This window comes from Labrus mixtus, chromosome 6 (assembly GCF_963584025.1).
Source record: "Labrus mixtus chromosome 6, fLabMix1.1, whole genome shotgun sequence".
Lineage (NCBI taxonomy): Eukaryota > Metazoa > Chordata > Actinopteri > Labriformes > Labridae > Labrus > Labrus mixtus.
Genome location: NC_083617.1, coordinates 27091042 through 27102590, shown reverse-complemented (window position 1 = coordinate 27102590; position 11549 = coordinate 27091042). Strand labels below are relative to the sequence as shown.

At 43.6% G+C, this 11549-nt stretch overlaps 1 protein-coding gene across 1 annotated transcript; it reads left to right on the top strand.

The window, feature by feature from the left end:
- The first annotated feature begins 692 nt into the window (after positions 1-692).
- On the top strand, positions 693-11175 carry cdc42ep3 (CDC42 effector protein (Rho GTPase binding) 3). The gene is made up of 2 exons (XM_061040741.1): positions 693-1317; positions 9420-11175. The coding sequence occupies exon 2, from the start codon at positions 9610-9612 to the stop codon at positions 10666-10668; it is 1059 nt and encodes a 352-aa protein (XP_060896724.1). The 5' UTR covers positions 693-1317; positions 9420-9609; the 3' UTR covers positions 10669-11175.
- The last annotated feature ends 374 nt before the right edge of the window (positions 11176-11549 follow it).

The following is an 11549-nucleotide window of genomic DNA, read 5'->3' as shown; positions in this document are numbered from 1 at the left end:
GTGTATCTTCTTTGCCTGTTTGTTATACTGTTCACGCAGACACACACACACACACACACACACACACACACACACACACACACACACACACACACACACACACACACACTTCCTGAAGCCTCTTTGGAGGAAAAAACAGCTTAATGCAGCATCACCTCTGAGCTGGCTGGTTACCAAGGTGATGGATTTTCTTTTTATAAATGAATAGAACCCAAAAAGTGGGGGAGGGGGTTTACATACAAGGCTCTGTGACCTTGACTTTCAGGGCATCAGGTCAGAGCCTCTACATGCCCTGAATATATGTCTTTATTTGCATTTTAAGTCAATACAGGGAAGTAAAGGTCTATTTTTGCTGCATGCCCATGTGCTATCCATCTTTGTGATCGTCTCCTACACGTGCTGCAGTGCTGCAGTATTCTGCAGCAATCAGTACATCCACACTGTAACACCTCAACTGCTGCTTAGAGGAGGACTGTGCACAAAATGGACAGAATTAAAAAGAATAGAAATGGATTTTGCAAGGAAAAACCTAACAGGAGGGTATGTGCAAACATGATAGACAGATAAGGAGCGAGAGGAGAGGCTTAAAAAGAGAGACAGGAAGAGTCCAGTCAAGTGGCTGCTGGCTGCTGGCTGCATTCACACAGCAGCTCTTATCAGATAGAGGCAGACGCAGAGTCAGACAGGGTGAGACAGACAGGCACACACACACACACACATACAGTATATATTGCTCAGTGTACATGTCATAGAGGACAGTTATAGAGAGAAGAGACAGCCACATATCACATGAGGAATGTGCTGCTCTCCACACAGTGCTCTGCTTTTTTTTGAGCTTGTGATGATCACTCATCACCGCAGCTCCACCACCACGGCACAGGAAGCGAGAAGGATCCTGAAACATCAAAAAAAAGAATCCAAGCTAAGTCTGGGGGTAGGAGAGAGGACAGACATTAACAGGTGCTGCTAGAGAGGCAGCAGAGAGAGCGCAGAGAGAGAGAGAGAGAGAGAGAGAGGGGAAGGAGAAGGGGGGGGAGCACAGAGGGGAGGTGTAGGAGGAGACTTGCTTCAGAGGGAAAAGGAGCCGGAGTGCAATTCCAAAACAGCTGTCCGGCAGACGTCCCATTCGACAGGAGTGCAGCCCCGAGGCAGAGACAGGAGGCAGGGCAGTGTCAACATGCCACAGGAGCAGCTCAGCAGCCACTGAACGCGCACACACAGATACACACACTCGCAGACCTGAGGCTGCAGTGATCAGGAGAACACCAGCACAGTATACCTGCACAGGATCAGGGTCTTCTCATTGGAATATCTGAGGTGAGTGGTAGCCGGATTATTCTGTATTTCACGCTCTAATGCTGCAGTTTGCTGCCACTGAAGGGGGTTTTCTGAAATCCTGCAGCAGAACAGAATTGCTTAGTAACAGTTAAATGTGCGTGGTGTTGAAGCCAGCAGACGTGAGACACAAGAGCTGAACTGTTAGGGGGGGCAACATGATATCCTCCCAGCTTTCCAAAAGAGACATTTTCAGCATGTTCCTCTAAAATGCAGAGCTGGCTTCGCTTTTATCTCCTGAGGGGATGTTTTCACCGGTAAACTGAGAGGAAAGGACATATACACCCAGTATATGTTGACATTCCCTTCATGTTTCATATGCTTCGACTCGGCTTCCTGCTCATCTGTGCCAAGGATAACTCTGGCAAGTGCCGGCCATGCTTGTGGGTGGCACGAGGGGAGCGAGAGCGAAAGACAGAGCAAAATACTCCACCCTGCCATTCACCACCGGGCCCCCGAAAGACAAGCCTTTGCCTATAATTGAGGGTTTTTTTTTTATGTAACAAACAGCTCAGTCTATTCTGTAAAAGGCTACCATTACCCTCTGTGGTATGTGCTTTTTATAACAGCCCCAAAAGAGAGGGTCTTTCTGCTATGCAAAGGCGTGTCAGAAGTCAAGGCCACGGTTAGATGTTTGAAAAAGTGTTTGGAAACTTCCACACGGTTGCTTTGAAGATTCAGAGGGAGGACTACAAGGTGCAGGAAGCTGCCCTGACCACATCAACCACGGGAGTGAAGCATGCCATTTTTCTACAGCACCGATGTGAAATGTCCGCGCAGTAATGCCGTCACTCGAGGAATATTTAGGTGATGCACGGCTTCTATTTTAAAGGAGTCAGATACAGGTCATATTTTGGACAGCTGCTCTCCTCTTGGTCGTCCCTTTGGCATCATCAAACTGTAGCGTATATTTAGGCTACAGTAGAGTCACTCAGCCTCTCAGAGTATACTGACCCAGTTCTATCACACGTGACTTTTAGGAGTCCAGAAATACCCAGACTAATCACGAGCTGTTAGTTTAATTAGCAGATACCAACCCCACATTTATCTGCCCCCCGAGAGGCGGAAAAACTACACATGTTCTGAAGTAGAAAGACAGCTCATAGGGTAAAAAAAAAAAAAAGAGGCTGGTAAAGGTAGCGGTGCTGTATTTGATTTGAAATCTAACTAATCATCACGCAGTTGTTGAGGGAAAACAAAAAACCCAATATCCCAAGAAAATATCAAATAACCTTTACTGCTATGTGTAAACCAGTTAGATGGTTAATGTCTCGCTGTTCTGAATCGGCTTCAACACCAACTGGCTGGTTGACTTGTTTGCTTTCACATTCACGAGACGCCTCTTCTTTACACAAATACTTGATGGAAACACCAAGACATCATCTGTTGTTCTTGTTATGCTTCTTCCATTTAGATTAAAGCTGTTCTTGATGTTTTGAAGGAAATGATGCAAAGTAACAATAATGAATTCCCATAAAAAAAAAAGCATTTGTGCTAAAATTATATCCTGCTCTGAAAATGAAAGCAGAGAAAGTGATGACATTTGTTGTTGGAGGCAAATAGTTTTTGAAGTGGGGTTTGTTTGGAGTGCTTGTCCAAGGTGAGTGAAGTACCAGAGGTGTGCACAGTTTATCAAAAAATTAACTTTGTTAATGCTAAATCAGAAACAAAGACATCCAATTCAATAGCAGTTAAACAGGAAGTAAACATTAATGTTAACCTTAACCAGTGTTTGTAAGAGTGACTGTTAACTTTCAGCCGAATGCTTCTGTGGATGTCGTAGTTAAAGACATGCTGATTGATATTTTTTGACATGGTCACTTGTTAAACCATAATACCGGTACTATCAAAATACAACAAAAACATCACCTTTAGGTCAATATATTTGAGCTCCTAAGAGTCCATGATGATTAAAAAAAACTCAGAGAGGCTCTCTGATGACAAAGCAAAGTGATGAGATGAGAAATGACTTACATATATAGACTAACCGGCTTCTCCTCTGTCTAAAACGCTTACTATAGAAAAGTATGTCATTCATCTCCTCTTAAAAAAAAGAACTATCTCTTTAAATGTCTGAAGTAATCGTATTGCAAATGTATGTAATCCAAAAGGCACTGACACCTTTAAACTCATAGACTTATTTGGAGTAAAGAAGTTTTTGTACAGTGTTACTTGCAACTTCTGCAGCCGCCCCAATCAAACTTTCATCACCAGTGGATGAGGCAAAGCTCCATTTTTAAAGAGGCTGGAGAGCCTCCAGATCCCTTCATGCCCAGACAGATATCTGCTGTTGACCCAATGACACAATGGCTTTATCCAGCAGCTCTCATTATGGCTGCTCAGGGAAGATATCTGGAGAGGGTGGTGCCATCAGATCCCCTCTTACCCTGTGGTGTAAAAAAAAAACCTGGAAGCATGTTCTGTGGAGTTGACGCCAACAAGGACTGAGGTATCAACACATGCCTCACTGGGTCTTCTGGACCGGATCCAAAAGAAAGGTGCAAATCTGGCCTTGGCTTTGATATGTCCCAGAATACACCAGCTCAGATATTCACAGCTTGCTGAGACTCAGATGGACGGATCAGGTCGGCAGGCCACAAGGCTTTTGTAATTGATTAATTTCCTCTTGTGCCAACACAAGCTTAACTCACATTGCAATGACTCTTGAGATTCTCTACAAGATTCAGCACTAATTCACCAGAGCTCTCATTAAATGAAGCAGCAGATCCCCCAGAGACCAACATGATGATATTGTTTTTCTCGTACTTTGTTGGTGCGCTCTGGAATTCCACTCATGTTTGCCATTTAAGCTTAACTGAGCCACCAGCAGGAAGGCTGACGTGAAGGTCAGACCGCCAGGCTTTCACCAAACATCTGACTTCTCGCGGGCCACAAGTGTTGACCTTGGGTGGGATGCACAGCAGTTGACCCCCCTGTGAGCTGCAAGAATAAGGCTCCTCTTCTGCCTGTAGTTCTGTCTATACTAATGACCTCAACCATCTTTTATAATGCACAACCTTTGCGTTTTTGTTCATCCCACAGGAGAGCAGAGACTCCACACTGACAGGCAGACATTATAATTTCATCAGGGCTGACCAATAATCAATAACGACCTTGGATTGGGAGATTTCCCGCCAGAATTGCAGCAGTGACCTTGATTATTTGACGGAGTCATTAAGGTGTTCCTATAGATCAGCACATTCTCACTCTAAACTCGACAAATATGTCAGCCTGGTCAGAGGCTTCAGACTTTAGCTAAGACAATCTAGGTAAGATTCTTTAATCAGTTTTGTATTTGCACGGCTTTGCAGTCAAGGTAGCTTTAATGAGAATAGTACAATATCCAAATTAACCTCTAAAGGTGAGCAATCACGCTAGCTCAGTTATCTAAGCCTCGTCTGGTTAGATGTCAAGTAGAAGTTGCACATTTTAAGAGCTTTGGTCGTGCACCGAACATGAACATCTTGTCTCAGCTGTGTTCAGTTTAGGCACAAGAACGACAGCATGATTGTGGTTTGTGTTAAATACGTACAAATTTACGTCTGCTTGCAACTGAACTTACTTGTTTTACATGAGTACAGCACCATATCTGATGCACTTGACATATTCACTATAAGTTAATAACCTGCAGTATGTAAATAGAAGAAAATTTGACATTTATAATTTGTCTTAAATGGGGATCAAGCTTCAGTGCACCTCAGCAGACTTTCACACTCAGTATGTTCACATGCACAGTTAACTCAAGCTAGACGCTTATAGCTGGATCTAACCATTAGTAGGACTACTGTAAGTGTTCTAGTTTACAGTACAAGCACAGGGGGAGAATCTATTTATTGATGGGTGTATGTCCGACTCTATATGGTAGGTGGCGATATGCCCGCCTTTCAGCTAGCGACTGCTGGACCTTCCTTTGGTTGACTTATTACGTCCATTATAATCCTCAGTTGTCAAAAAATAAACTGTGTCTCCTTGTCAGTCCAAAATTGCTTAGTTCTCGCTCTAGCACTCGCCATGTCGATACCTTCATTGGGTTTTCTTCCCACCTAAAGTTGCTGCTTAATATTCAACACATGGTTTCAAGGTTCTTTATATGCAGTTAGACTTCTGTTAGCATAACATTGTGTTGTGTCGGCTTTCATAGCCTCATTTTCTTCCTCGTTTTTTCGACACATATTTCTGTTTTGAGTCAGTCAACACATTAAATCGACTTCACTAACATTGTGTGAACATACTGAGTAACGTGCCTGACATTAATTGTCAAATAAATACAACTAAATCAAAGCCAGTGTCTAAAAAGACACAGGAGTGGTTCTTAGCTCCTGATAACTTGAAGTGAAGGGTAGTGAACTGCTTCCTTATTTGACCAGTTGGAAGAGAGAGAGGGATGGTTTTGTGATGCCAAAGAAGAGCAAAGGGTCCACAAGGACCAAGCAGATGTTTTTATTTCATCCGGGGGAACCCATCATCAACAGGAATGTTTGATCGGAAGTGTTTCAGCCAGAAGTGCAGGGGCGACCTTCGATTCTTGAGAAATATCACAAATGTTAATACGGACGTAAAAACACGCACAGTGAGCCCACAGGAAGAAGCTTTTGGCTTGTTGGTGCATTTCTTTCTCTCTCTCTCCCGCTCTCGTTCCAAAACCCCAATCTCCCTCTGCAGCGAGCATCAGCTGTCAAGGTCAGACAGGACTGAGGAGCAGAGCGAAAGAAGTGGGAGGGAGAAAAAAGGTTGAGCTAAACAAGTGAAGGATTTGATGCTAACCCCCTCCCGTTCATCAAACACTGCAGCACTTCTCCCCCCTCCTCCTCCTCCTCACTTCCCTTTCTCTCCCTCTCTATTAGCAAACAGTCACGCTCTCCTCTGCACACATGGCCTGCATTCAAAACTGCTATCTCTCACCTTGTGCTTACACTGACACTCGCATCAACACTCGAATACACAAGGACCAACCCTGAGAGAGCGGCGATGCCATTCAGCACACTCACACATGTTCTGCATCCCTCGGTGTTTGGCATCTCTATATATAGCTGCATAGCGCTTGCAGGGTGACAGGTTTATTTGTGTTGTAATGGCAGCTCCTAAATTTCAACTTGTAGTTACTTTACTGCATAATATATCAGCCTTTAAAAACAGAGAGAAAGGCAACAAAAGATAGTTTGTCAGTCTTAGTTTGCCATGATTAAAAAATGCAAAAACTCAAAAATAAGCAAGCAGATTTGTCTGTTTTTAGGTCAAAAATATTGCATTACATTATTAGCCAAATTCACCTGACAAGTGAAGGTAAACATCTTTTTTCAAGATTACAAGTAGCTAAATAAGGCCTGAATTACTTGTGTTGAGTAAAAATGTCTTCCAGATTCAGATTTAAGTTTTACACAGGGGAGTTTTATTAAAGGAATGATATCTTCATGACCAACAGCTTCTCCAGTCTCAGTGGGAAGAAAAAACATGGACATTTACCCCGGAAATGAAAACAGCAGAATTACAATACAACATTGATTCATTGGTCGCTTATGTTTTCATATTTGAAGAGATGAAAGGGATAAAATGCCGGATTAAAACAATTTGACTTTCATAAAACTCTTGAGCTTCAGACGCTGCACAAACGGGTGTTGTCGCTCTCAGATAAGGAGATTAGCCGCTCAATTTATTAAGTTGCATCTTCCAAAGGTTTGACTCTGAAGTGCCCCAAAACTTTGCACCGAAACATTTGCCTTAAGTGATTCATATTGTCTTTGGATTCTGCCTGAGAGAAGGAGTCCATTGAATTATAATTTGATTAATGTAATCAAACATACTGCTGTGAAAATATAGGAGAAGGTTGTTCCAGCAGCACGATGTTCATCACTTCGTCTGACACCTACCCGACACAGCAATGATTTCATCCACTGAAATGAACTAAATAGAAATAAGAAATCTGGCCTGCTTCGCTTTTGAAGCTCTTATAGAGGCGTCACTATTAGCTTCAGTCTGTTTTTATAACCTGGGAAAACTTCTCCCAGGAGCTTTAAGATCAGTAAGAAACTTGCCCCGACTGAAAAGTGCTCGGTAAGAAGAAGCCTGCGGTGACTCTCATGAGGCTTTTCATCAAACAGGTTGGCAACACAAGAGAGTCCATGTTGAAAATGGATGTCAGTGAATGCTTTCCAGCTTGCTGTTAGGATTCAAATCTGCAGTGTGTGTCTCTGTGTCTCCTCACTAATGTGCCTGCTGAATAAACATAGCCTACTTTAAGTGCCTCTGATAAGGTCCAATGCCGTGTGTCTCTGTGGGGTCGGTCGCAGCAGGAATGTGGATGTTTTCTCAGTGAAACCTTCTCTTTTGGACTTGACCGCACAGGCTCTTTCTGTGCAGCGGTGCTCTCTGTCAGACGGTCACCGCTGACGGACCTCGCATAAGTAAATATGTCTATAAATGGGCAAGCTCTCTCCTCACTGTTGCTCTCTCCCACCTACCCACACACACACACACACACACACACACACACACACAGAAAAACGCACTGTCACTCCCTTCCTCCCTCCATCAAGGGTTTTTTTTCCTTTCTCCTTGATTTCTAACTGTCCTCTCCTTATTTATTCCGAGATCATCCTACGTGTAGCTGGCTGCCAACTTGATGACATTCATTTAGGTTTGAATGCGAACGCCTCATCCAATCAGGCACCTCCAATCTCATTTTCATTACTTTCAACTAACCCAGCTGGAATCTCAGCACTTTGAAACTTGGCAGTCCAGTCTCTACGCACTGAAGCCAAATCAATCCTCAATCTGCATCACCTTCCTTCTTAAGACCCTCTCGCTCGGGTAATCCCTCGACATAATCCCCCGCGCCAACCCCCCCTTTTCGCCCCTCTTTCTCCTCTCTCTATCTCTCGTGCGTGTCTGAGCAGTAGCTCGTTCCCTAAAACAGGCCGCCCTGCTCTGATCCAACCAAAGTCCTGCTTTGCATCTCTGCTCCCAATCTGCGCTCCAGCTGTTCCACATTAGCACATCCACAGTCTTGGGGGCCAAAGGAGGCTCATGTGTGGAATTGTGAATAGAGCAGCAAAAAAGCCTTCGACCCGGGCCGCGGCCTCCTCTGCTCTGGCTTCTACGCTCGCCAGATGCAAGAACCGGATATATATATTTTTTGCAGGATTCAGAGTTTATTTGTGGGACTTGTATTAGTGACCGGATTTGTTTTTCTAGAGGGCAGGATTGGAGTTTTGGATCAGAAGTGGTGGCACAAAGTAACCTTGAGGATAGGGATGCAATGATATCTCACAAAATGATTTAAAGTCGATACCAGTGTGGACAATTCAAATCAATTAAACATAAATATATTGTAATACTTGTTTTTTTTAAAACCAGTATTTAAAATTAGTGTTGTTTGGGAGTGTGGATTCATGCTGAGCAGAAAAGATGAACAACAAATAGTACAACCAACATGATGTAGCACATAAAACAGCAAAGCTCAAGACAGCATAAAAAGTTAATTATATACACTGGGAAGCAAATTTGAAACCCCTAAACCCAAAGCTAAGCTCATAGAAACCAGGGAGAGCCAGAAGGATTATTACATGCTGTAGTGTTTGAAGTATTTGGGCTGACAGTTAACACGTATACGAGCCTGTAGTATCAACCCATCTTTTTAAAAAAAATCAATAAAAACTTAAATTAGGAGGGAAAAACTTCAGTGTCTTTTAGAAGATTTCTTCGCTTCTGTGCGTGAAACACAGTTTTAAACTAATATTTCAAATATTTCTTAGTGTAAAATGTTTTCAGTGTCACTTTTTATAGAATTATTTTTTTTTATTTGTATATCAGTAACTATAGAACCTATATATGTGAAAGAATGACTTGAATTTATTTTATTGTCAATTTAAATGTAATGTGTATAATCGCTTTTGGTAAATTGTCATCTCATGTATTTTTAAAAATCAGTAAAACTTCCTGATAAAATCCCGTCGTGAGCCCATTATCCAGACATTTCCTGTTGTGAGTTGAGTGTATTGTTACATTCCTACTCAGGGAAATTTGTCAGTGCAGGGTTCATGTTTTCAAAATATGCTGACACGTTCTTTGTTTGTGTTTCATTTCAGGACAGAAGCCATTCGAGGTCTTGGATTCTAATTTCCTGATCGATGCTGAGATTATTTTTGGAGTCCTGACAGACCGGCTGAGAATGTAACTGGAGCCCCTCCTTAGGGGAACTGTAACATCCAGAGCTTTTACAGCATTTCTGACTTTTTCGTCCCCCCACATCTGAGCTCTTCCTCTCCAGCTGCAGCCATGCCAGCAAAAGCGCCCATTTACCTGAAACCTACCAATAACAAGAAGGGGAAGAAATGTCGCCTGAGAGATATTTTGTCCCCGGACATGATCAGTCCGCCGCTCGGGGACTTCCGCCACACCATCCACATTGGGAAGGGCGGGGAGAGAGATGCCTTTGGAGATATGTCCTTTCTGCAGGGGAAGTATGAACTCTTACCAGGAAAGGGAGACGTCCACCCTCAGTACGGCGTCCAAAGTGAGTTTATGAGAGCTAACAGCACTGGAGATGCTTCTTTTGCAGAGACCCCTTCTCCAGTTCTCAAAAACGCCATCTCCCTTCCAACTATTGGAGGCTGCCAGGCGCTTACTCTTCCCATGATCTCCTCCACTGTGTTCTCACTGCCCCCTGAGCAGTCCCTGGAGGACATCATCAGGCCTACAGCACCCATGAAACCCGGCAGCACAGAGGAGGTAGAGATCCTGCAGATGGAAGCTCTTCTGCGCTCCATGGACGTCTTCGGCAGCGAGCCTTCCTCTCCCGCCCCGGAGATCCAGTCCAAGCCTGATGTCCTCCTGGACCTGCTGGAGAACAGGGAGTCCACCTCTAAAGCAGTCGCCAAAGCAAACAAAATAAACAAGAGCGAAAAGAGGTTTGACAAGCCCACATCCTACTACATCAACAATCACAGCAACGGCTCCTTCAAAGCTAACGGCAGCCTGACCAGCGACACGAGCAGCGACAGCTTCGACAGCCTGAACGGCAAAGATTTCCCCAACAAAGTCTACAGCGACAACGGAAACTGCAACGGTTACGGACACTTTAACGATGACATTACCGAGGGATTCAAGCAGGGGCTCTCAAAGTACAACGGAGAGTGGGTGGACAGGGACAGTGGGGTGGAGGAGGGCCGCATCTGTGATTATGAGTTTGAGTTTTCCAAAGAGAAGAGCACGTCACAGGATTCCCTCGCCCAGGTCACAGGGTCGTTCCTTTCCCTTGAACTCGATCTGGGCCCGTCCATCCTGGATGAGGTGCTCAACATAATGGATAAACCCGCAGCAAAGAGCAGGCCTTGAGCTGCAGCGAGAGCCAGGGGAGGAGAAAGGGAATTGTTAAACTAAAGCCATGAGTGGAGAGAGACTCAAAAAGCAATCAAAATGGTGTCTGGATATATCACTGAGATGAAGATGAGCTGCAATAGACAGAGCTGCTTATGTTTTTTACTGTCCAAACATGTAACGATACAAGCCTCTATGGAGTGTTCATTCTTCTCTTTTCGCCGCATGTTTAAGATGCATGAACTCTTGAGTTACAGCTTAAACACAGCCATCGTGCCTTTGACTGTAGAAATGATAGATTGGTGTTCTAATGTTGACTTCCACGCTATATTCACAATATGTTTGAGGTCCTTTGCTTCTTTCTTTTTTTTACACCGTCTTGAACATTTTGTGACTATAAGTGTGTTTAACAAATCTTTATTTTGTTTGTCACATCATTCATTTGCCAACAAGAGAACACTATGCATATTTGTGTTTTTAAGAATTGCAACACAAATAAATTAATTTTTGTCCTATTCTGGCAAATGTCCTGAAGAACGTTTGTGTATGTACCAGACGGAGGAGTTATGCCTCCCATACACTAGAAGACTTTGAAAGAGATTAACGTCTGACACAACACCCTCTCACATCTTAGGACTTTGTGTCAGCAACTCACAGAGTTTTTAGATCTAGATTTTGCAAAGACTCTGGATCTCGCAGGGTCACTAAGAGCAACTGCAACTTGATTCCTTTTGATAATACTTCACATCATGCACATGGAGGAAATGTACAACTTGGACTCAAATTGAAAGGGAGGAGAAGCTGGTGGAGTTGTGGAGAGAGCAAGAATGCCTCTTTGTTTTCCCCTTTGTACCACAAGAAGACGATCAAACTTGACTATCTAGAGGAAGTCAAAATCG